Source organism: Bombina bombina, chromosome 6 (assembly GCF_027579735.1).
Source record: "Bombina bombina isolate aBomBom1 chromosome 6, aBomBom1.pri, whole genome shotgun sequence".
Taxonomy (NCBI): domain Eukaryota; kingdom Metazoa; phylum Chordata; class Amphibia; order Anura; family Bombinatoridae; genus Bombina; species Bombina bombina.
The window spans coordinates 905647001-905673966 of NC_069504.1; the positions used below are offsets into that span (position 1 = coordinate 905647001).

The following is a 26966-nucleotide window of genomic DNA, read 5'->3' on the forward strand; positions in this document are numbered from 1 at the left end:
TAAGTTATGAAGTTGGCTTCAGCATCTTTAAAAAGGCAATTACAGTCATTATAATTTACATATCCACATAAACGTATACTGTAGTGATCAGCAGAGCCATCACAACACTGTGCAACTCTGTTATACTGTTAAATGTAGTCATTGCAAATAACACTGGGATGAGGACACTTTTTCTCCAACATAGGTGTGTCCGGTCCACGGCGTCATCCTTACTTGTGGGATATTCTCTTCCCCAACAGGAAATGGCAAAGAGCCCAGCAAAGCTGGTCACATGATCCCTCCTAGGCTCCGCCTACCCCAGTCATTCTCTTTGCCGTTGTACAGGCAACATCTCCACGGAGATGGCTTAGAGTTTTTTAGTGAGACTGCCGGACGGCAGCCTCCTGAAAGAATCACAGCTCACTCCACTAGGGCTGTGGCTTCCACATGGGCCTTCAAGAACGAGGCTTCTGTTGATCAGATATGTAAGGCAGCGACTTGGTCTTCACTGCACACTTTTTCTAAATTTTACAAATTTGATACTTTTGCTTCTTCTGAGGCTATTTTTTGGGAGAAAGGTTTTGCAAGCCGTGGTGCCTTCCATTTAGGTGACCTGATTTGCTCCCTCCCTTCATCCGTGTCCTAAAGCTTTGGTATTGGTTCCCACAAGTAAGGATGACGCCGTGGACCGGACACACCTATGTTGGAGAAAACAGAATTTATGTTTACCTGATAAATTACTTTCTCCAACGGTGTGTCCGGTCCACGGCCCGCCCTGGTTTTTTTAATCAGGTCTGATAATTTATTTTCTTTAACTACAGTCACCACGGTAACATATGGTTTCTCCTATGCAAATATTCCTCCTTAACGTCGGTCGAATGACTGGGGTAGGCGGAGCCTAGGAGGGATCATGTGACCAGCTTTGCTGGGCTCTTTGCCATTTCCTGTTGGGGAAGAGAATATCCCACAAGTAAGGATGACGCCGTGGACCGGACACACCGTTGGAGAAAGTAATTTATCAGGTAAACATAAATTCTGTTTTTTTATTCTTCTTCATAATTTGTGTTGTGTTGAAGGTTTGCTATCGTGTATTGATGCAGCTTTGTGGCCAGTATGGACAGCCTGTGCTTGCAGTAAAAGTTCTTTTTGAAATGAAGAAAGCTGGCGTGCAGCCAAATGCTATTACATATGGATACTATAACAAGGTGAGCAGGGAACTGTCTGCTGTGGAGGGCCTGTATTACAACTCTTTTATATGATACAGTGAGTCACTAGTCCTTCTGAGCGTAAACACCAGCTTTACCTACAAGAGCATGCGTACATAGGTTACACGCACACACGTGTTCCTCAGAGCACCCTTGCAATGGAAGCTGCTTTTACTATTGTTAACCTTAATTAATCTCTAAAAACAAGAAATTGAGTGTCCTAGAATGACCCAGTCAATGCCCAGAGCTCACCCTAATTGAAAATTTATGGTAAGACCTACGGTTGCCTAATGACACCCATTTGACTTTTGAACACCAAAAAACTCACAAATGTAATTATGATTGTACCGTTGATGTAGAGATTTGAATATGTGGACAAAAGCCAGTTTGTTTATTTTAATGTTTGACAAAATGTCCAAAAATATTTGTAAAAGCAACTACTGTATAAGACTAAAGATTGCTGTCAATTGTTTCTTTCACAGGCTGTCCTAGAAAGTGTGTGGCCCACTGGGAATAGAGGGGGTTACTTTCTCTGGATAAAAATAAGGAATGTGCTCCTAGGAGTAGCCCAATTTAAAAGAGCTTTGAAAAAGCAGCATATGCCTGCTTTGCAGCCCACCCCATCAGGTAATTCTAAACAGATTTGTTGCATAACTTTACCCCTAAATTCACTAAATGGTATGAATGCTTTAATTTGGGAGTAGCAGTGCCTGACATTTTTCAGTGACACTTTTATCATTTGCTTAACAAACTGCCCTATTAAAACCTACCTCCCTCTTTGAGGTAAGTATTACTTTTTTATGCCTGCATTTGTAAAATTTGTAATTGTTTTGATGGGTGCTTTTAACCTGATTTCCACTTTATGTATAGTGACACAGTATAGACCTTTGGCAATGCTCCTATGACTCTAATTGCACTGCGTACACTTTACCATATATGTATCTAAGACTTGAATATCATGAATGGCACATTTCATTTTAACCCCAAGGTAGACTTCAGTTTATTAATGAAAACTACTTAAAATGTGTGTTTTTACCTTTCACACTGTAGTAAACAACCACATTGCATTTTTTTATAGAATTTCCATGATCCTATGAATACTTTGGTGGACTATTTGAGGTTGTTTGTTATTCGTGTTAACCATTTGGTGGCAACATCATCTGCTGTCATGAGAGTCTGCAGAAAATTTTTCAGTGGTGTGCAAAAAAAATAAAAAAATCCACCAATCATAATATCATCAGTGGCAACATGCTGCCGGAGAAATTTTCTTAAGTCAATGGCGATTCCGGACACCAATGTATGGGGTGTGCATCATTAATACATGATTGTAGTCAGCCCTGTTCCAATAATATATTTTTTTTGTCCCCCTAATGCAGATTCGTTATTATTCATTCAGATTATTTGTTTATGGGGCTTATATGAATGCCTTTTAGTTCTTTGCCAAGACATCTACAGTGTCCAAGCTGTTCAATGATTTCTAAATTTACCCATAAAAGGTAAAATCTACATAATTTAAAATTTAGAATCGATCACTAAAAACATTATTGATGGTAAACACTCTTTTGATCCCAGGTAAATGAAATAACAGTTGTTTCTTCTGTTATGTGTGATCAGTCCACGGGTCATCATTACTTCTGGGATATAACTCCTCCCCAACAGGAAATGCAAGAGGATTCACCCAGCAGAGCTGATATAGCTCCTCCCCTCTACGTCAGTCCCAGTCATTCTCTTGCACCCAACGACTAGATAGGATGTGTGAGAGGACTATGGTGATTATACTTAGTTTTTATGACTTCAATCAAAAGTTTGTTATTTTATAATAGCACCGGAGCGTGTTATTACTTCTCTGGCAGACTTTGAGGAAGAATCTACCAGAGTTTTTACTATGATTTTAACCGGAGTAGTTAAGATCATATTGCTGTTCTCGGCCATCTGAGGGAGGTAAAAGCTTCAGATCAGGGGACAGGGGCAGATGAATCTGCATTGAGGTATGTAGCAGTTTTTATTTTCTGAATGGAATTGATGAGAAAATCCTGCTATACCGTTATAATGACATGTATGTATACACTTCAGTATTCTGGGAATGGTACTTCACCGGAACTACTTTGTTAAAGGTCACTAATCTTTTTAATAAGTATTATATCATGTTAAACGTTTTTGCTGGAATGTAGAATCGTTTACACTGCTGAGGTACTGAGTAAATAAATGTTTGGGCTTTATTTTCCACTTGGCAGTAGTTTATTTTGAATTGTGACAGTTTCGTTTCTCTTCACTGCTGTGTGTGAGAGGGAGGGGCCGTTTTTGGCGCTCTTTGCTACGCATCAACAATTTCCAGTCAGCTATTATTTTTCCTGCATGATCCGGTTCATCTCTGACAGATCTCAGGGGTCTTCAAACTTCTTGAAGGGAGGTACATTCTCTCAGCAGAGCTGTGAGAATTTTTTATATTGACTGTGGATAAAGACGTTACTCAATAATTTTTATGTCAAATTTAGTTATGTTATCTTACTAATGGGAACAAAACCTTTGCTAAAAGTTGTGTTGTTTTAAAGTTGATGCTATAACTGTTTTCAGTTTATTATCTCAACTGTCATTTAATCATTAATCGTTTAAGTACCTTTTTGAGGCACAGTACGTTTTTGCTAAAAAAGATTATAACCAGGTTGCAAGTTATTGCTAGTGTGTTAAACATGTCTGACTCAGAGGATATCTGTGTCATTTGTTCCAATGCCAAGGTGGAGCCCAATAGAAATTTATGTACTAACTGTATTGATGCTACTTTAAATAAAAGTCAATCTGTACAATGTGAACAAATTTCACCAATCTGCGAGGGGAGAGTTATGCCGACTAACTCGCCTCACGCGGCAGTACCTGCATCTCCCGCCCGGGAGGTGCGTGATATTATGGCGCCTAGTACATCTGGGCGGCCATTACAGATAACATTACAAGATATGGCTACTGTTATGACTGAAGTTTTGTCTAAATTACCTGAGCTAAGAGGCAAGCGTGATCACTCTGGGGTGAGAACAGAGTGCGCTGACAATACTAGGGCCATGTCTGATACTGCGTCACAGCTTGCAGAGCATGAGGACGGAGAGCTTCATTCTGTGGGTGACGGTTCTGATCCAAACAGATTGGATTCAGATATTTCAAATTTTAAATTTAAATTGGAGAACCTCCGTGTATTACTAGGGGAGGTCTTAGCAGCTCTCAATGATTGTAACACCGTTGCAATACCAGAGAAACTATGTAGGTTGGATAAATACTTTGCGGTACCGGCGAGTACTGACGTTTTTCCTATACCTAAGAGATTAACTGAAATTGTTACTAAGGAGTGGGATAGACCCGGTGTGCCGTTCTCACCCCCTCCAATATTTAGAAAGATGTTTCCAATAGACGCCACCACTCGGGACTTATGGCAAACGGTCCCTAAGGTGGAGGGAGCAGTTTCTACTCTAGCTAAGCGTACCACTATCCCGGTGGAGGATAGCTGTGCCTTTTCAGATCCAATGGATAAAAAATTGGAGGGTTACCTTAAGAAAATGTTTGTTCAACAAGGTTTTATTTTGCAACCCCTTGCATGTATCGCGCCGATTACGGCTGCGGCAGCATTTTGGATTGAGTCTCTGGAAGAGAACCTTAGTTCATATACGCTAGACGACATTATGGACAGGCTTAGAGTCCTTAAACTAGCTAATTCATTCATTTCGGAGGCCGTAGTACATTTAACCAAACTTACGGCTAAGAACTCAGGATTCGCCATACAGGCACGTAGGGCTCTGTGGCTAAAATCCTGGTCAGCTGATGTTACTTCTAAGTCCAAATTACTTAATATACCTTTCAAGGGGCAGTCCTTATTTGGGCCCGGTTTGAAAGAAATTATCGCTGACATTACAGGAGGTAAGGGCCACGCCCTACCTCAAGACAAAGCCAAAGCTAAGGCTAGACAGTCTAATTTTCGTCCCTTTCGGAATTTCAAAACAGGAGCAGCATCAACCTCCACTGCACCAAAACAGGAAGGAGCTGTTGCTCGTTACAGGCAAGGCTGGAAGCCCAACCAGTCCTGGAACAAGGGCAAACAGGCCAGGAAACCTGCTGCTGCCCCAAAGACAGCATGAACCGAGAGCCCCCGATCCGGGACCGGATCTAGTGGGGGGCAGACTTTCTCTCTTCGCCCAGGCCTGGGCAAGAGATGTTCAGGATCCCTGGGCGCTAGAGATCATATCTCAGGGATACCTTCTAGACTTCAAATTATCTCCCCCAAGAGGGAGATTTCATCTGTCAAGATTGTCAACAAACCAGATAAAGAAAGAAGCGTTTCTACGCTGTGTACAAGATCTGTTATTAATGGGAGTGATCCATCCGGTTCCGCGGTCGGAACAAGGACAAGGGTTCTACTCAAACCTGTTTGTGGTTCCCAAAAAAGAGGGAACCTTCAGACCAATCTTAGATTTAAAGATTCTAAACAAATTCCTAAGAGTTCCATCGTTCAAGATGGAAACTATTCGGACAATCTTGCCCATGATCCAAAAGGGTCAGTACATGACCACAGTGGATTTAAAAGATGCTTACCTTCACATACCGATCCACAAAGATCATCACCGGTATCTACGGTTTGCCTTCCTAGACAGGCACTACCAGTTTGTAGCTCTTCCATTCGGATTGGCTACGGCCCCAAGAATCTTCACAAAGATTCTAGGTGCCCTCCTGGCGGTACTAAGACCGCGAGGGATTTCGGTAGCTCCGTATCTAGACGACATTCTAATACAGGCTTCAAGCTTTCAAACTGCCAAGTCTCATACAGAGTTAGTTCTGGCATTTCTAAGGTCGCATGGATGGAAAGTGAACGAAAAGAAGAGTTCTCTTTTTCCTCTCACAAGAGTTCCATTCTTGGGGACTCTTATAGATTCTGTAGAAATGAAGATTTACCTGACAGAGGACAGGTTAACAAAACTTCAAGATGCATGCCGTGTCCTTCATTCCATTCAACACCCGTCAGTAGCTCAATGCATGGAGGTGATCGGCTTAATGGTAGCGGCAATGGACATAGTACCTTTTGCACGCCTACACCTCAGACCGCTGCAATTATGCATGCTAAGTCAGTGGAATGGGGATTACTCAGATTTGTCCCCTACTCTGAATCTGAATCAAGAGACCAGAAATTCTCTTCTATGGTGGCTTCATCGGCCACACCTGTCCAGGGGGATGCCATTCAGCAGGCCAGACTGGACAATTGTAACAACAGACGCCAGCCTACTAGGTTGGGGCGCTGTCTGGAATTCTCTGAAGGCTCAGGGATTATGGAATCAGGAGGAGAGTCTCCTTCCAATAAACATTCTGGAATTGAGAGCAGTTCTCAATGCCCTTCTGGCTTGGCCCCAATTAACAACTTGGGGGTTCATCAGGTTTCAGTCGGACAATATCACGACTGTAGCTTACATCAACCATCAGGGAGGGACAAAAAGCTCCCTAGCAATGATGGAAGTATCAAAGATAATTCGATGGGCAGAGTCTCACTCTTGCCACCTGTCAGCAATCCACATCCCGGGAGTGGAGAACTGGGAGGCGGATTTCTTGAGTCGCCAGACTTTTCATCCGGGGGAGTGGGAACTTCATCCGGAGGTCTTTGCCCAAATACTTCGACGTTGGGGCAAACCAGAGATAGATCTCATGGCGTCTCGCCAGAACGCCAAACTTCCTCACTACGGGTCCAGATCCAGGGATCCGGGAGCGGTTCTGATAGATGCTTTGACAGCACCTTGGAACTTCGGGATGGCTTATGTGTTTCCACCCTTCCCGCTGCTTCCTCGATTGATTGCCAAAATCAAACAGGAGAGAGCATCAGTGATTCTAATAGCACCTGCATGGCCACGCAGGACTTGGTATGCAGATCTAGTGGACATGTCATCCTGTCCACCTTGGTCTCTACCTCTAAGACAGGACCTTCTGATACAGGGTCCGTTCAAACATCAAAATCTAACTTCTCTGAAACTGACTGCTTGGAAATTGAACGCTTGATTTTATCAAAACGTGGTTTTTCTGAGTCGGTTATTGATACCCTGATACAGGCTAGGAAGCCTGTTACCAGAAAGATTTACCATAAAATATGGCGTAAATACCTATACTGGTGTGAATCCAAACGTTACTCCTGGAGTAAGGTTAGGATCTCTAGGATCTTGTCCTTTCTACAAGAGGGCTTAGAAAAGGGTTTATCGGCTAGTTCATTAAAGGGACAGATTTCAGCTCTGTCCATCTTGTTACACAGGCGTCTGTCAGAAAATCCAGACGTCCAGGCCTTTTGTCAGGCTTTAGCTAGGATCAAGCCTGTGTTTAAAGCTGTTGCTCCACCATGGAGCTTAAACTTAGTTCTTAACGTTTTACAGGGTGTTCCGTTTGAACCCCTTCATTCCATTGATATAAAATTGTTATCTTGGAAAGTTCTGTTTTTAATGGCTATTTCCTCGGCTCGAAGAGTCTCTGAGTTATCAGCATTACATTGTGATTCTCCTTATCTGATTTTTCACTCAGACAAGGTAGTTCTGCGTACTAAACCTGGGTTCTTACCTAAGGTAGTTACTAACAGGAATATCAATCAAGAGATTGTTGTTCCATCCTTGTGTCCAAATCCTTCTTCAAAGAAGGAACGTCTTCTACACAATCTGGATGTAGTTCGTGCCCTCAAGTTCTACTTGCAGGCAACTAAAGAGTTTCGTCAAACTTCTTCCCTGTTTGTCGTTTATTCTGGTCAGAGGAGAGGTCAAAAAGCTTCTGCTACCTCTCTCTCTTTTTGGCTTCGTAACATAATACGTTTAGCCTATGAGACTGCTGGACAGCAGCCTCCTGAAAGAATTACAGCTCATTCCACTAGAGCTGTGGCTTCCACTTGGGCCTTTAAGAATGAGGCCTCTGTTGAACAGATTTGCAAGGCTGCAACTTGGTCTTCGCTTCATACTTTTTCCAAATTTTACAAATTTGACACTTTTGCTTCTTCGGAGGCTATTTTTGGGAGAAAGGTTCTTCAGGCAGTGGTTCCTTCTGTATAATGAGCCTGCCTATCCCTCCCGTCATCCGTGTACTTTTGCTTTGGTATTGGTATCCCAGAAGTAATGATGACCCGTGGACTGATCACACATAACAGAAGAAAACATAATTTATGCTTACCTGATAAATTCCTTTCTTCTGTTGTGTGATCAGTCCACGGCCCGCCCTGTTTTTCAGGCAGGTAAATATCTTTTAAATTATACTCCAGTCACCACTTCACCCTTGGTTACTCCTTTCTCGTTGATTCTTGGTCGAATGACTGGGACTGACGTAGAGGGGAGGAGCTATATCAGCTCTGCTGGGTGAATCCTCTTGCATTTCCTGTTGGGGAGGAGTTATATCCCAGAAGTAATGATGACCCGTGGACTGATCACACAACAGAAGAAAGGAATTTATCAGGTAAGCATAAATTATGTTTTCTTTCCTATGACATGGAGAGCCCACAACATCATTCCAATTACTAGTGTGATATTCAACTCCTGGTCAGCAGGAGGAGGCAAAGAGCACCCCAGCAAAGCTGTTAAGTGTAACTGCCTTACCCATAACCCCCAGTCATTCTCTTTGCCTCTGTCAATGGAGGTTGTGCGAAGTTAGTGTCTGAAGAATTTAATCCTTTAATTGGTACTTTTCCATGCAAGCAAGGATTTGAGGCTATGCTGTGTCCACGTCAATCTCTTGAGTAAGAGTAATGGTGGCTATTAGCAGAAAGAAAGCGGCGAGGTTGTCTTTGCTTTGTTTCTAATATTATTGCTACCCCTTTGATAGAAAACCAGAGTTGGTTACTCTGCTCTTTCTTTTTCTACAGGTCCCAGTTGGCGGTCAAGTGAGGCTATCAGACCTGCAGCTGCTGTGCCTGCTCCACAGCAGAGTTTTCCTGAGGGCAAGTCCTTTCATTTATATTTCTTAGATGGCAGAAGGATTGGGACATCAGGGACAGAGTGGGACCTGATACCTACTGCCCTCAGAAAGTATTTGTTTATTTTATATATCCATCGTGGGATATTTGCGGCTGAGCAGATATGAGGCTTTATGCCTGTGAAGGGACTTTAAGGCACCTCCATTACCGGGCAAATTCAGACTAGCCTAGGCTTTATGGATGTGGGTACAGCTTTTGTGATGGCTATCATTCCTATTATTTTTCCCTACACAGTCCGTTTGAATGGATGTTTAAAATATCTAAGGGGCAAATGCAATTTCATTAAATAAATAAATCTAAATGCTTCCATTAACGTATTATGGCACAGTAAATAGTTAGACGCACTCTGTGTACTTGTTAATTCCCTCCTTTGATTAGAGGCTTCCATTAGTATGGTGCAGTAAATAAGCTCCTGATGTTTGCCGTATATGCTATGGCAGTTGGCGTCTGTTGCAAATGTCCTCAGGATGTTATGCCTGTCAGACTTCTCCTCCTTGTGACGGGTATTTGATTCTCATCCCGCTCCGGAGGTGACCGCCAAAGGTGGCGGATGTTTTTCCCACAGCTTGTTAATTTGTATTGTGGGGAGCTCAGTAGCTAGCCGTGTGGGTTGAGCTTTTAGTTAAGGATCTGCACCATTTTGGATCTTATAGCATCGAGTATTTGCGATCTGAGCGAGTGTTTTTATTTTTTCTCTAACTTCAGCCTAGCCTCCTAAAATTCAGGTGCATGCTTGTTTTATAGAGGGAGAATCTTATAATATTTTCAACAATTTTATTGTGACATTTATTCATCAGAATACTTCTGGGTGTATTTTCTAATACATTCTATGGCAGTTAACTGCTTCTATGTACCAAAGGAATTTTAGGGCTGAGTTGCTTCTGATAAGCTTATGTCCCTGCAATTTTTTCTTCTAAGGATTTATTATCCTGTTTTTGTCTGTGTTTTGTATTGATGGCTGCTGGTTGATATTCTATTTTCTCTTGTAAGATGTATCGAGTCCACGGATTCATCCATACTTGTGGGATATTCTCCTTCCCAACAGGAAGTGGCAGAGAGAGCACCCACAGCAGAGCTGTCTATATAGCTCCTCCCTTAGCTCCACCCCCCAGTTATTCTCTCTGCCTGCTTAACTGCTAGAATAACCAGGCTTGGAACAAGGGCAAACAGGCCAAGAAGCCTGCAGCTGCCTCTAAGACAGCATGAAGGGGTAGCCCCCGATCCGGGACCGGATCTAGTAGGGGGCAGACTCTCTCTCTTCGCTCAGGCTTGGGCAAGAGATGTCCACAATTCCTGGGCTTTAGAAATTGTGTCCCAGGGATATCTTCTGGACTTCAAAGACTCTCCCCCAAGGGGGAGGTTTCACACTTCTCTATTGTCTGCAAACCAGACAAAGAGAGAGGCGTTCTTACGCTGTGTAGAAGACCTACATACCATGGGAGTGATCCGCCCAGTTCCAAAAGCGGAACAAGGGCTAGGGTTTTACTCAAACCTGTTTGTGGTTCCCAAAAAAGAGGGAACTTTCAGACCAATCTTGGATCTCAAAATTCTAAACAAGTTCCTCAGAGTACCATCATTCAAGATGGAGACTATTCGGACTATTCTACCTCTGATCCAGGAGGGTCAATTCAATGCGCTTCAGGCGTGGCCCCAGCTTGCTGTGGCCAAATTCATCAGATTTCAGTCGGACAACATCACGGCTGTAGCTTATATCAATCATCAAGGAGGAACACAGAGTTCTCTAGCGATGATGGAGTTAACCAAAATAATCCGATGGGCGGAGGATCACTCTTGCCATCTCTCAGCAATCCATATCCCAGGAGTAGAGAACTGGGAGGCGGATTTCCTAAGTCGTCAGACTTTTCATCCAGGGGAGTGGGAGCTCCATCCGGAGGTATTTGCCCAGCTGACTCAGCTATGGGGCACACCAGAATTGGATCTGATGGCGTCCCGTCAGAATGCCAAACTTCCTTGTTACGGGTCCAGGTCCCGGGATCCCCAGACGGTACTGATAGATGCTCTAGCAGTGCCCTGGTCCTTCAATCTGGCCTATGTATTTCCACCGTTTCCTCTCCTCCCACGTCTGGTTGCCAGAGTCAAGCAGGAGAGAGCTTCTGTGATTCTAATAGCACCTGCGTGGCCACGCAGGACTTGGTATGCAGACCTAGTGGACATGTCATCAGTTCCACCGTGGACTCTGCCAATGAGGCAGGACCTTCTAATCCAAGGTCCATTCACCTAATTTCTCTGCGTCTGACTGCTTGGAGATTGAACGCCTGATTCTATCAAAGCGTGGTTTCTCTGAGTCAGTCATTGATACCCTGATTCAAGCTAGAAAGCCTATCACCAGGAAGATCTATCATAAGATTTGGCGCAAATATTTTTATTGGTGTGAATCCAAGGGTTACTCATGGAGTAAGATTAGGATTCCTAGAATATTGTCCTTTCTCCAAGATGGATTGGAGAAGGGATTATCAGCTAGTTCCTTAAAGGGACAAATATCGGCTTTGTCTATTCTTTTACACAAACGTCTGGCAGATGTCCCAGGCGTTCAAGCCTTTAGTCAGGCCTTGGTTAGGATCAAGCCTGTATTTAAACCTGTTGCCCCGCCATGGAGCTTAAACTTAGTTCTTAAGTTCTTCAAGGGGTTCCGTTTGAACCTATGCATTCCATAGATATTAAGTTTCTATCTTGGAAAGTTTTGTTTTTAGTAGCTATCTCTTCGGCTCGAAGAATTTCTGAGTTATCTGCTTTACAGTGTGATTCACCTTACCTTGTTTTCCATGCAGATAAGGTGGTTTAGCGTACCAAACCTGGGTTTCTTCCTAAGGTTGTTTCTAATAGGAATATCAATCAGGAGATTGTTGTTCCTTCACTGTGTCCTAATCTTTCATCAAAGAAGGAACGTCTGTTGCACAATCTTGATGTGGTTCGTGCTTTAAAGTTCTACTTACAAGCAACTAAAGATTTCCGTCAAACATCTTCATTGTTGTTTATTCTGGTAAACGGAAATGTCAAAAGGCTACGACTACCTCTCTTTCCTTTTGGTTGAAAAGCATCATCCGATTGGCTTATGAGACTGCTGGCCAGCAGCCTCCTGAAAGAATTACTGCTCATTCTACTAGAGCAGTGGCTTCCACATGGGCTTTTAAAAATGAGGCTTCTGTTGAACAGATTTGTAAGGCGGCGACTTGGTCTTCGCTTCATACTTTTTCCAAATTTTCCAAATTTGATACTTTTGCTTCTTCGGAGGCTATTTTTGGGAGAAAGGTTCTACAAGCAGTGGTGCCTTCCATTTAAGGTGCCTGTCTTGTCCCTCCCTTCATCAGTGTCTTAAAGCTTTGGTATTGGTATCCCACAATTATGGATGAATCCGTGGACTCGATACATCTTACAAGAGAAAACAGAATTTATGCTTACCTGATAAATTTCTTTCTCTTGTGATGTATCGAGTCCACGGCCCGCCCTGTCTATTTAAGACAGGTAGTATATTTTTCTTTAAAAAACTTCAGTCATCACTGCACCCTATAGTTTCTCCTTTTTCTTCCTAGCCTTCAGTCGAGTGACTGGGGGGTGGAGCTAAGGGAGGAGCTATATAGACAGCTCTGCTTTGGGTGCTCTCTCTGCCACTTCCTGTTGGGAAGGAGAATATCCCACAAGTATGGATGAATCCGTGGACTCGATACATCACAAGAGAGAGAAATTTATCAGGTAAGCATAAATTCTGTTTTCTCCAACATAGGTGTGTCCGGTCCACGGCGTCATCCTTACTTGTGGGATATTCTCTTCCCCAACAGGAAATGGCAAAGAGCCCAGCAAAGCTGGTCACATGATCCCTCCTAGGCTCCGCCTACCCCAGTCATTCTCTTTGCCGTTGTACAGGCAACATCTCCACGGAGATGGCTTAGAGTTTTTTAGTGTTTAACTGTAGTTTTTATTATTCAATCAAGAGTTTGTTATTTTGAAATAGTGCTGGTATGTACTATTTACTCAGAAACAGAAAAGAGATGAAGATTTCTGTTTGTATGAGGAAAATGATTTTAGCAGCCGTCACTAAAATCCATGGCTGTTCCACACAGGACTGTTGAGAGCAATTAACTTCAGTTGGGGGAACAGTGAGCAGTCTCTTGCTGCTTGAGGTATGACACATTCTAACAAGACGATGTAATGCTGGAAGCTGTCATTTTCCCTATGGGATCCGGTAAGCCATGTTTATTACGATCGTAAATAAGGGCTTCACAAGGGCTTATTAAGACTGTAGACTTTTTCTGGGCTAAATCGATTCATTATTAACACATATTTAGCCTTGAGGAATCATTTTATTTGGGTATTTTGATATAATAATATTGGCAGGCACTGTTTTAGACACCTTATTCTTTAGGGGCTTTCCCAAAGCATAGGCAGAGCCTCATTTTCGCGCCGGTGTTGCGCACTTGTTTTTGAGAGGCATGGCATGCAGTCGCATGTGAGAGGAGCTCTGATACTTAGAAAAGACTTTCTGAAGGCGTCATTTGGTATCGTATTCCCCTTTGGGCTTGGTTGGGTCTCAGCAAAGCAGATACCAGGGACTGTAAAGGGGTTAAAGTTCAAAACGGCTCCGGTTCCGTTATTTTAAGGGTTAAAGCTTCCAAATTTGGTGTGCAATACTTTTAAGGCTTTAAGACACTGTGGTGAAAATTTGGTGAATTTTGAACAATTCCTTCATGTTTTTTCGCAATTGCAGTAATAAAGTGTGTTCAGTTTAAAATTTAAAGTGACAGTAACGGTTTTATTTTAAAACGTTTTTTGTACTTTGTTATCAAGTTTATGCCTGTTTAACATGTCTGAACTACCAGATAGACTGTGTTCTGAATGTGGGGAAGCCAGACTTCCTATTCATTTAAATAAATGTGATTTATGTGACAATGACAATGATGCCCAAGATGATTCCTCAAGTGAGGGGAGTAAGCATGGTACTGCATCATTCCCTCCTTCGTCTACACGAGTCTTGCCCACTCAGGAGGCCCCTAGTACATCTAGCGCGCCAATACTCCTTACTATGCAACAATTAACGGCTGTAATGGATAATTCTGTCAAAAACATTTTAGCCAAAATGAACACTTATCAGCGTAAGCGCGACTGCTCTGTTTTAGATACTGAAGAGCATGACGACGCTGATAATAATGTTTCTGAAGGGCCCCTAACCCAGTCTGAGGGGGCCAGGGAGGTTTTGTCTGAGGGAGAAATTACTGATTCAGGGAACATTTCTCAACAAGCTGAACCTGATGTGATTACATTTAAATTTAAGTTGGAACATCTCCGCATTCTGCTTAAGGAGGTATTATCCACTCTGGATGATTGTGACAAGTTGGTCATCCCAGAGAAACTATGTAAAATGGACAAGTTCCTAGAGGCGCCGGGGCTCCCAGAAGCTTTTCCTATACCCAAGCGGGTGGCGGACATTGTTAATAAAGAATGGGAAAGGCCCGGTATTCCTTTCGTCCCTCCCCCCATATTTAAAAAATTGTTTCCTATGGTCGACCCCAGAAAGGACTTATGGCAGACAGTCCCCAAGGTCGAGGGAGCGGTTTCCACTTTAAACAAACGCACCACTATACCCATAGAGGATAGTTGTGCTTTCAAAGATCCTATGGATAAAAAATTAGAAGGTTTGCTTAAAAAGATGTTTGTTCAGCAGGGTTACCTTCTACAACCAATTTCATGCGTTGTCCCTGTCGCTACAGCCGCATGTTTCTGGTTCGATGAGCTGATAAAGGCGGTCGATAGTGATTCTCCTCCTTATGAGGAGATTATGGACAGAATCAATGCTCTCAAATTGGCTAATTCTTTTACCCTAGACGCCACTTTGCAATTGGCTAGGTTAGCGGCTAAGAATTCTGGGTTTGCTATTGTGGCGCGCAGAGCGCTTTGGTTGAAATCTTGGTCGGCTGATGCGTCTTCCAAGAACAAGCTACTTAACATTCCTTTCAAGGGGAAAACGCTGTTTGGCCCTGACTTGAAAGAGATTATCTCTGATATCACTGGGGGTAAGGGCCACGCCCTTCCTCAGGATCGGCCTTTCAAGGAAAAAAATAAACCTAATTTTCGTCCCTTTCGTAGAAACGGACCAGCCCAAAGTGCTACGTCCTCTAAGCAAGAGGGTAATACTTCTCAAGCCAAGCCAGCTTGGAGACCAATGCAAGGCTGGAACAAGGGAAAGCAGGCCAAGAAACCTGCCACTGCTACCAAGACAGCATGAAATGTTGGCCCCCGATCCGGGACCGGATCTGGTGGGGGGCAGACTCTCTCTCTTCGCTCAGGCTTGGGCAAGAGATGTTCTGGATCCTTGGGCGCTAGAAATAGTCTCCCAAGGTTATCTTCTGGAATTCAAGGGGCTTCCCCCAAGGGGGAGGTTCCACAGGTCTCAGTTGTCTTCAGACCACATAAAAAGACAGGCATTCTTACATTGTGTAGAAGACCTGTTAAAAATGGGAGTGATTCATCCTGTTCCATTAAGAGAACAAGGGATGGGGTTCTACTCCAATCTGTTCATAGTTCCCAAAAAAGAGGGAACGTTCAGACCAATCTTAGATCTCAAGATCTTAAACAAGTTTCTCAAGGTTCCATCGTTCAAGATGGAAACCATTCGAACTATTCTTCCTTCCATCCAGGAAGGTCAATTCATGACCACGGTGGATTTAAAGGATGCGTATCTACATATTCCTATCCACAAGGAACATCATCGGTTCCTAAGGTTCGCATTCCTGGACAAGCATTACCAGTTTGTGGCGCTTCCTTTCGGTTTAGCCACTGCTCCAAGGATTTTCACAAAGGTACTAGGGTCCCTTCTAGCTGTGCTAAGACCAAGGGGCATTGCTGTAGTACCTTACTTGGACGACATTCTGATTCAAGCGTCGTCCCTTCCTCAAGCAAAGGCTCACACGGACATAGTCCTGGCCTTTCTCAAATCTTACGGATGGAAAGTGAACGTGGAAAAGAGTTCTCTATCTCCGTCAACAAGGGTTCCCTTCTTGGGAACAATAATAGACTCCTTAGAAATGAGGATATTTCTGACAGAGGCCAGAAAAACAAAGCTTCTAGACTCTTGTCGGATACTTCATTCCGTTCCTCTTCCTTCCATAGCTCAGTGCATGGAAGTGATCGGGTTGATGGTAGCGGCAATGGACATAGTTCCTTTTGCGCGCATTCATCTAAGACCATTACAACTGTGCATGCTCAGTCAGTGGAATGGGGATTATACAGACTTGTCTCCGAAGATACAAGTAAATCAGAGGACCAGAGACTCACTCCGTTGGTGGCTGTCCCTGGACAACCTGTCACAAGGGATGACATTCCGCAGACCAGAGTGGGTCATTGTCACGACCGACGCCAGTCTGATGGGCTGGGGCGCGGTCTGGGGATCCCTGAAAGCTCAGGGTCTTTGGTCTCGGGAAGAATCTCTTCTACCGATAAATATTCTGGAACTGAGAGCGATATTCAATGCTCTCAAGGCTTGGCCTCAGCTAGCGAGGGCCAAGTTCATACGGTTTCAATCAGACAACATGACAACTGTTGCGTACATCAACCATCAGGGGGGAACAAGGAGTTCCCTAGCGATGGAAGAAGTGACCAAAATCATTCTATGGGCGGAGTCTCACTCCTGCCACCTGTCCGCTATCCACATCCCAGGAGTGGAAAATTGGGAAGCGGATTTTCTGAGTCGTCAGACATTGCATCCGGGGGAGTGGGAACTCCATCCGGAAATCTTTGCCCAAGTCACTCAGCTGTGGGGCATTCCAGACATGGATCTGATGGCCTCTCGTCAGAACTTCAAAGTTCCTTGCTACGGGTCCAGATCCAGGGATCCCAAGGCGGCTCTAGTGGATGCACTAGTAGCACCTTGGACCTTCAAACTAGCTTATGTGTTCCCGCCGTTTCCTCTCATCCCCAGGCTGGTAGCCAGGATCAATCAGGAGAGGGCGTCGGTGATCTTGATAGCTCCTGCGTGGCCACGCAGGACTTGGTATGCAGATCTGGTGAATATGTCATCGGCTCCACCTTGGAAGCTACCTTTGAGACGAGACCTTCTTGTTCAGGGTCCGTTCGAACATCCGAACCTGGTTTCACTCCAGCTGACTGCTTGGAGATTGAACGCTTGATCTTATCGAAGCGAGGGTTCTCAGATTCTGTTATCGATACTCTTGTTCAGGCCAGAAAGCCTGTAACTAGAAAGATTTACCACAAAATTTGGAAAAAATATATCTGTTGGTGTGAATCTAAAGGATTCCCTTGGGACAAGGTTAAGATTCCTAAGATTCTTTCCTTCCTTCAAGAAGGATTGGAAAAAGGATTATCTGCAAGTTCCCTGAAGGGACAGATTTCTGCCTTGTCTGTGTTACTTCACAAAAAGCTGGCAGCTGTGCCAGATGTTCAAGCCTTTGTTCAGGCTCTGGTTAGAATTAAGCCTGTTTACAAACCTTTGACTCCTCCTTGGAGTCTCAATTTAGTTCTTTCAGTTCTTCAGGGGGTTCCGTTTGAACCCTTACATTCCGTTGATATTAAGTTATTATCTTGGAAAGTTTTGTTTTTAGTTGCAATTTCTTCTGCTAGAAGAGTTTCAGAATTATCTGCTCTGCAGTGTTCTCCTCCTTATCTGGTGTTCCATGCAGATAAGGTGGTTTTACGTACTAAACCTGGGTTTCTTCCAAAAGTTGTTTCTAACAAAAACATTAACCAGGAGATTATCGTACCTTCTCTGTGTCCGAAACCAGTTTCAAAGAAGGAACGTTTGTTGCACAATTTGGATGTTGTTCGCGCTCTAAAATTCTATTTAGATGCTACAAAGGATTTTAGACAAACATCTTCCTTGTTTGTTGTTTATTCCGGTAACAGGAGAGGTCAAAAAGCAACTTCTACCTCTCTCTCTTTTTGGATTAAAAGCATCATCAGATTGGCTTACGAGACTGCCGGACGGCAGCCTCCCGAAAGAATCACGGCTCATTCCACTTGGGCTGTGGCTTCCACATGGGCCTTCAAGAACGAGGCTTCTGTTGATCAGATATGTAGGGCAGCGACTTGGTCTTCACTGCACACTTTTACCAAATTTTACAAGTTTGATACTTTTGCTTCTTCTGAGGCTATTTTTGGGAGAAAGGTTTTGCAAACCGTGGTGCCTTCCATTTAGGTGACCTGATTTGCTCCCTCCCTTCATCCGTGTCCTAAAGCTTTGGTATTGGTTCCCACAAGTAAGGATGACGCCGTGGACCGGACACACCTATGTTGGAGAAAACAGAATTTATGTTTACCTGATAAATTACTTTCTCCAACGGTGTGTCCGGTCCACGGCCCGCCCTGGTTTTTTTTTAATCAGGTCTGATAATTTATTTTCTTTAACTACAGTCACCACGGTACCATATGGTTTCTCCTATGCAAATATTCCTCCTTAACGTCGGTCGAATGACTGGGGTAGGCGGAGCCTAGGAGGGATCATGTGACCAGCTTTGCTGGGCTCTTTGCCATTTCCTGTTGGGGAAGAGAATATCCCACAAGTAAGGATGACGCCGTGGACCGGACACACCGTTGGAGAAAGTAATTTATCAGGTAAACATAAATTCTGTTTTTTTACAATAAACTTGTATCTTTGCAGGGGTTGTTTTCATGTTGTATATCCTGATTATTATATTTCTATCATCTGGTAGCATCTAATGCTAATCATGCTTTTTAGGAATTAAGAGTCCATCTCTTTTTTTCTGAAGTTTCAGGTGGAATGTATGTACATGCAGTTTTTTTTTCAGGATACATATTCTCCTGATTCATCTTGTGTGTTTTTATTGTATTTTGCACCATTTAGTGACAACCTAATTATAGTTTAGCTCCTTCTATCTTTTGAGGTGCTATCTTTTTATACCTTTTGTATATGCAGCTCTTTTTCAAACCTTTTTATAGTTTTGTGATTGACGTGCTGTTGAATTACTTTTATACTTATATGAGGTGATTCTTTCATTTCCTTGTGCCTCAGAACTCTGATTTGGCACTACGTCAGGAATAGATTTCCCTGTGGATATTTTCTTCTTAAGAATCCTTTGAATGGGAAAGGAGTGTCTCCTTGTCTGCTGAATCGGACAATACTCCTAAGGTATAGGAGCTGAATTTCTTGTTTAAAATAAAGAACATTTATAAATACATGTTCTTACAGTTGACTGCTCAGGATGTAATTTCCTGATAAAAGCTATATTTCTTTTACAAGATATGACGAGTCCACGGATTTCATCCTTACTTATGGGATTACGCCTCCTGGTCAGCAGGAGGAGGCAAAGATCACCACAGCAGAGCTGTATATATAGCTCCTCCATTACCGCCCACCCCAGTCATTCTCTTTGCCTGTGTTAGTGATAGGAAGAGGTAAAGTGAGGTGTTAGTTTAGATTCTTCAATCAAGAGTTTATTATTTTTAAATGGTGCCAGTGTGTACTATTTTTGCTCAAGGGTATAGCAATGGGATCTGTACAGATTCAAGTATGTGTTCTCTGTGACTCCCAGACTGTGTGCTGCCCTGCTGAATATGGTCTTAGCAGATTTTATCTAAGGCCCAGTTTGTTCCCACAGATTCCTGGAGGAGAAGGAGGACCTCTGGCAGTGTGGGACGAACTATGCTGTTCCTCAGCATTGAGGTATGTGCAGTCTACCGCTTTCTGTGACACTTAGTAACTCAGAAAGGGCTGTCATTTTTCCTCTATGAGCTGGCTCTTTTACCCTATTTCTGTAACCTTATATGGTTCTGGGGGGCTGCTCTCATATCATTGGGGCATAATGTCATCTGGGGTGTTTTTTTAGTAAGAAAGGGACTATATTTAACCTCCTTATGTTTGGGCTGACGCTGGGGATTTTTTTTCTAACAATCGATAACTCTGCTCTAGTTTTTCTCCCAGCAATTGTCTGTTACAACGCAGACCGGGGAGTTTTTTATTTTTATGGGGAACTGGCTTCTGTTATAGTAGACACTTGTGTTAGGTGCGACATTTCTCCCGGCGGTTCCATTTTGTTTTGTTATTGAAGTACTGAGCCACCCGGGAGTTTTTGGATTTGGTACGCCCACGATGGGCGGGGCACTCTTTCGCATGCTGCGTGAAGCCGCACAGTGTCTTCCTGGGAGTCAGAGAGATTGTTGAATTTGGTGCTTGTCTGGACCGCGTGGGTGGTAGATCACCGGCGGTTTAGACACTCTGCTGCCCGGGTACTCGTTTTGTCTCTGGGTCATAGGGAGCAGGTAGGCGCAACAGCAGAGCTGTGGTGAGGCGATTTTATTTTATTTTAAAAGTGTGCAGTTAATATTCAAATTTAGTTTACTTTTTGGAGATACATAAAACATGGTATCTTCCAAAGCCACGGTTGTAAAAGGTTTTTGTACAGTGTACTGAACAAAAATGTTTTTATTTTTATTAAAGGCACAGCCGTTTTTGTTTTGCAACAGTTTTTGTTAAAGGTATATTACATATCTGAATACCATTTTGTTTTTCACTATGGATGATCTTAATGCCAGTACTTGTTCCATGTGTTTAAATGCCAATGTGGAACCCCACTTTTTGTCCCTCATGCACTTAGAGAGCATTGCATTGTAGAGAGCAAATTTTCCTTAACAAGGATATACCTAAGGATGTTTCTCAGACTGATGAGACTCAGGGTATGCCGCAACTTTCTACCCAAGCGTCACAGCCTTTAACACCCACTCAAGCGACACCATGTTCTTCAACTGCGTCCACTTCATTCACTCTGCAGGATATGGCTGCAGTTATGTCCTCCACTCTTACAAAAGTTTTATCTAAGTTGCAGGTTTTACAGGGCAAACGCAATAGGACAGAGACCCATGCGGTCCCTGCGACTTCTGATGCTTTAATGGCTATCTCTGATATACCTTCCCAGGGCTCTGAATTGGGGAGTAGGGAGGCCCTGTCTGAGGGGGAATTGTGTGACTCAGGAAGTGCTTTAGAACCGACAGAGTCAGAAGTCATGTCCTTCAGATTTAAACTTGAACACCTACGCCTTCTTCTGCGAGAGGTTTTGATGACTCTGGATGACTGCGACTCTATTGTGGTCCCACCAGAGAAATTATGTAAAATGGACAAATACTGAGAGGTTCCTTCTTATTCAGATGTTTTTCCGGTTCCCAATAGAATTTCGGAGATTGTTACAAGGGAATGGGAAAGACCGGGTATCCCGTTCTCCCCTTCCCCTATTTTTAAGAAGATGTACCCTATAGCTGACACCGTTTGGGACTCTTGGCAAACGATCCCTAAGGTGGAGGGAGCTATCTCTACCCTGGCTAAGCGTACAACTGTCAGGTTAGGAAATGTCCAGAAGAAGACCCAAATGCTAGGGCGAACTTAAACAACACCCTTGCACTCTGAGTTTAATCCAGGACGTGACCCCACGACAACCTCCAAAAAACAAAGTACTCACGATATGGAGCAGGGTTAGCCTGTGCCAAAGTAATTCAAGATATCAGCCAGATAGACTTATGAATAAGGAACTGGTTTCAGGAAATGTCTTCCACAGAATCAGGAGAGCAGGGATAGTCCACTTATACTCAGATAGAAGAAGGGTAAAACAGGAAACAGTTAATAATGCAGGAGTAGGTAATTTGTTATCAGGCAGTCTGAGGGTTAACACTGTGTAGACAGTCTTTGCAGAGTATGCAACAGGTAATCAGGCAGTTTGAGGGTTAACACTGTGTAGTCAGAACTTGCAGAGATAGCAACAGGTAATCTGGTAGTTTGAAGGTTAACACAGATTAATCAGTACTTGTTGAGATTGGCAACAGGATATCAAGCAGTTTGAAGGTTTACACTGAATAATTGTATTTGCAGAGTTTGGAAACAGGTAAACATGCAGATTGAAGGTTTCACAGAAATAACAGTATTTGAATAGTTTGGCAGTACACAGAGTAGTCAGAATTTGCAGCAGGTAAACAGGCAGTTTGAAAGTTTCACAAAACAAACAGTACTTGCATTGTTTGGAGACAGGTAATCAGGAGGTTGAAGGTTAATCCAGCATAGTCAGTCCTTGAAGAGATTGGCAACAGAAAAGCAGCAGTTAGAGAGATTCCACTGCGAATTCCTAACAGAAGCCACAAAGTTAAACAAACGGGTACTGGAGAAACAGGAAGCCCGGAATAAAAAGCCTGGTTGTGACATCATCAGGAAGGGGTGGCTCAGACACCTGTCAATCAAGCACACAGAGAGGACTGCAGAGCTTCCCAGCAGCCGAGCGTGACAACGACTATCCCTATTGAGGACGGTTGTGCTTTCAAAGACCCTATGGATAAAAGTTGGAGGGTCTTCTAAAAAAGCTACCTGTTCATCATGGGTTTCTATTACAACTAACGACCTGCATTGTAACAGTCACAACTGCGGCTGCCTTTTGGTTTGACGCCCTAGAAGAGTCTCTGAAGACTGAGACTCCTTTAGAAGTAATAATGGATATAATTAAGGCCCTTAAGTTGGCTAATTCTTTTATTACGTATGCCGCCTTTCAGATAGCCAAATTGGTCGCTAAGAATTCAGGATTTTCTATTTTAGCGCGCAGAGCCTTATGGTTAAAATCTTGGTCTGCGGGGGGGCGGAGTCCGGAGCCCACGAGAATGGTCGCATAATCTTGCTGCTCTGATCCTGATAATATTATATAATACTTTACATATTGATTAGCACAGGATTCAACCCTGAGAAATCCTTTGAGCAAACCTTGGACTCCTATCTAACAGTTAGCGAAAGCCAAATTTGCCTTCAGATGACACTTTTTTGAAATTGGAACGGGGCTCTTTTCTGATTTAGCATAAGCGGCGGCCATCTTTCCAACCTCGTGGCTGCAGATTTTTATAAATCTACCCGGGCTTCCAAGTTACACTGAGGACTGTTGCCATCATTTAGACCCCCCGGCGGGTACCCTCTGGGGCCTGTAGTTAAGAAGCAGTGCTGCCTCACTAGTCACTGCGACACAAATACTACTCCTACCTACATTTGACGGGGATTCATAATCCAATTATTCCTGATGGAGCTTGGGGGAGCTGCCCTACTTGAACAGATTGCACAACTCTTAAATAATCACTTTACACGGCTTGGGAGAGAAGTAGATACAGCCTGGAGAAATGAAGGTGATACGGCTCAACAGAACAACACAGTTATTGTGAGTGCGGTAATGTCCAGTAAAGAGTCTACCAAGGAAAGTAACCTACCGGAGATGAAACAGCCTGCTACACCTCTACCCGGTGGACTCCTCCGGGGGAGGGAGTTGGTGCTGGCTGACACCGTGAGCCCTGAAACACTAGCCGCAACAAACATCACTGCTTCATCTCGCCAAGCTACCGACTCATGTTCGCCACGCATGAATTGATATGACCAGAAGGAGCAAGTGGTTCTGCATAATAACCCACTGAGAGTCTTTCAGATGCCTAAACAGGTAACGACAGGAGCATGGCCGGTGTCTATCGCAGATCGCGATCTAGCTGCAGAGCTGTGCAGCATAGAAACTAACCGGCAGGAGAACTTCAGTGTGGGATTGCTCGATGTGAGGAGAGAGGTCCAGACACATAGACAGGTTTGCTCATGCATATATTATGGCCCTTTACACCCCAAGGCTCATATTCCGATACTAAGGCCCGGTGTGGGCTAAGACACTGTGTTGATATGGACTAGGGATATGAGCAGTGAACTCCTCGCAAATTCTCTGCCTCTTTGAACATTCATAGCCATTTAGACTTTTTACCATATGCATGGAAATTTAGCTTGATATAGTTTTTTAGTTTAGTTTTTTTGGGTTTTGTTTTTTTTCTTGCTAATAACTATTTAACAGCACAAGACAAAAAAGAAGATAAAATAGAGGGAAAAGACAATATGTATTCATAACCAGTTATGCATATAATTGACTGCACTTACCCAAATTTACATTGTTTTTTTCTAGCTATTAGATTATGACAAGAGCTGTAGTAACGAATTGCAGGTTTCCTATACCTATGTAATCCCCTGGTTCTTGTTACTTTCATGTATGCTAGCTACTTGCTTAATTTAGGAGATGTGTACTTAACTCCCACTTATCCGCATATTATTCACACGATAACCACGTAAAATTTTACCTGTTCAGAAGCAATAATTTCGCTTTAGTACTACCCTATTTTGATGTTTCCAGCTATTCTAGTAGTGCAAATCATTTATTCCTTGCTGTAGTGATGTCTTGGGGTCTCGCTGTCTGCGGCCGGGACGGCGTGATCCTAAAGCCATCTAATTATAGGACAGTAGATTGCACCTAACTTTACTATTGAGATGGCTGGTCCCCTAACAATTCTCATTTAGACGTTATGAGCTACCCCAATGGTATGATTAGTAGTTAAGGCTATCAATTTTATCACTAGTCCATCTACGCTCACAAAATGCATTGTCCGTTTTTAACACAAATTTCTCTTGTTAAGTGTAGTCAGTCCACGGGTCATCCATTACTTATGGAATATATCTCTTCCCAACAGGAAGCTGCAAGAGGATCACCCAGCAGAGCTTGCTACATAGCTCCTCCCCTCACATGTCATATTCAGTCATTCTCTTGCAGCCTAACTAGATAGGTCGCTGTGAGAGGTCTGTGGTGTTTTTTAACTTAGTTTATTTCTACAATCAAAAGTTTGTTATTTTAAATGGCACCGGAGTGTGCTGTTTATTCTCAGGCAGCATTAGAAGAAGAATCTGCCTGCGTTTTCTATGATCTTAGCAGACGTAACTAAGATCCACTGGCTGTTCTCATCTGAGGAGTGAGGTAACTTCAGAGAAGGGGAATAGCATGCAGGGCCCCCCTGCAAATGAGGTATGTGCAGTAATTATTTTTCTGAGGAATGGAATTGACTGAGAAAATACTGCTGATACCAATGTAAAGTAAGTTCAGCCTTAAATGCAGTGATAGCGACTGGTATTAGGCTGATGAGTGTGTGTACACTGAATGTATTTTTCTAAGGAATGGAATTGACTCTGAAAATACTGTTAATATTGAAATAATGTATGAGTCTTAACTGCAGTAAAAGCGACTGGTAGCAGGCTTATTAATAACAATTCATAACTTTTCAAATATATGTTTAAAACTTTTACTGGCATGTTAATCGTTTTTTGTGAGGTACTTGGTGATAAAACTTATTGGGGCATGATTTTTACCACATGGCCATCTTTGTTTTCTGCATAGAAACAGTTTTCTGAGCTTCCCCACTGTTGTAATATGAGTGGGAGGGGCCTATTTTAGCGCTTTTTTTGCGCAGTAAAAATTCAGTCACAATCTGTCTACTTCATCCTCCATGATCCAGATCGTCTCTAGAGAGCTCAGGGGTCTTCAAAATTCATTTTGAGGGAGGTAATCAGTCACAGCAGACCTGTGACAGTGTGTTTTGACTGTGAGAAAAACGTTAATTATTAAATTATTAATCCGTTTTTGGGTATTAAGGGGTTAATCATCCATTTGCTGGTGGGTGCAATCCTTTGCTAACTTAATACATTTACTGTGAAAAATTGGTTGCTATAACTGTTTTGGTTCATTGTTATTTCAACTGTGACATCTTTTTGTGCTTCTTAAAGGCACAGTAGCGTTTTTTATATTGCTTGTAAATTTATTTAGAAAAGTATTTCCAAGCTTGCTAGTCTCATTGCTAGTCTGTTTAAACATGTCTGACACAGATAAATCTCTTTGTTCACTATCTTTAAAGGCCAATGTGGAGCCCAATAGAAATTTATGTACTAATTGCATTGATGCTACTTTAAATAAAAGTCAATCTTTACATGTAAAGAAATTATCACCAGACAACGAGGGGGAAGTTATGCCGACTAACTCTCCTCACGTGTCAGTACCTTCGCCTCCCGCTCAGGAGGTGCGTGATTTTGTGGCGCCAAGTACATCAGGGAGGCCCTTACAAATCACTTTGCAAGACATGGCTACTGTTATGACAGAAGTATTATCTAAATTGCCAGAATTAAGAGGCAAGCGCGATAGCTCTGGGTTAAGGACAGAGCGCGCGGATGAGGTGAGAGCCATGTCAGATACTGCGTCACCGTTTGCAGAACGTGAAGACGGAGAGCTTCATTCTGTGGGTGACGGATCTGATCCAGGGAGACTGGATTCAGAGATTTCTAATTTTAAATTTAAGCTTGAGAACCTCCGCATATTGCTAGGGGAGGTATTAGCGGCTCTGAATGATTGTAACACGGTTGCAATTCCAGAAAAATTATGTAGGTTGGATAGATACTATGTGGTACCGGTGTGTACTGACGTGTTTCCTATACCTAAAAGGCTTACAGAGATTATTAGCAAGGAGTGGGATAGACCTGGTGTGCCCTTTTCCCCTCCTCCCATATTTAGGAAAATGTTTCCTATAGACGCCACCACACGAGACTTATGGCAGACGGTCCCTAAGGTGGAGGGAGCAGTTTCTACTTTAGCTAAGCGTACCACTATCCCGGTGGAGGATAGTTGTGCCTTTTCAGATCCAATGGATAAGAAATTAGAGGGTTACCTTAAGAAAATGTTTGTTCAACAAGGTTTTAACTTACAGCCCCTTGCATGCATTGCGCCTGTCACTGCTGCGGCGGCATTCTGGTTTGAGTCTCTGGAAGAGGCGATTCGCACAGCTCCATTGGATGAAATTATGAACAAGCTTAAAGCACTTAAGCTAGCTAACGCATTTGTTTCTGATGCCGTCGTACATTTAACCAAACTTACGGCTAAGAACTCCGGATTCGCCATCCAAGCGCACAGAGCGCTATGGCTTAAATCCTGGTCAGCTGACGTGACTTCTAAATCTAAATTGCTTAATATTCCTTTCAAAGGGCAGAC

The 26966-nt window shown here is 43.1% G+C and overlaps 1 protein-coding gene across 2 annotated transcripts in view; it reads left to right on the forward strand.

Moving 5' to 3' along the window:
• Positions 1-26966, forward strand: part of DENND4A (DENN domain containing 4A) — an 858339-nt gene that overhangs the window by 491916 nt on the left and 339457 nt on the right. For both annotated transcript variants that reach the window (XM_053718534.1, XM_053718535.1), the window contains exons 17-18: positions 1056-1184; positions 1667-1811. In XM_053718534.1, coding sequence (XP_053574509.1) covers positions 1056-1184; positions 1667-1811 — 274 coding nt within the window. The remainder of the gene's footprint in view (positions 1-1055; positions 1185-1666; positions 1812-26966) is intronic.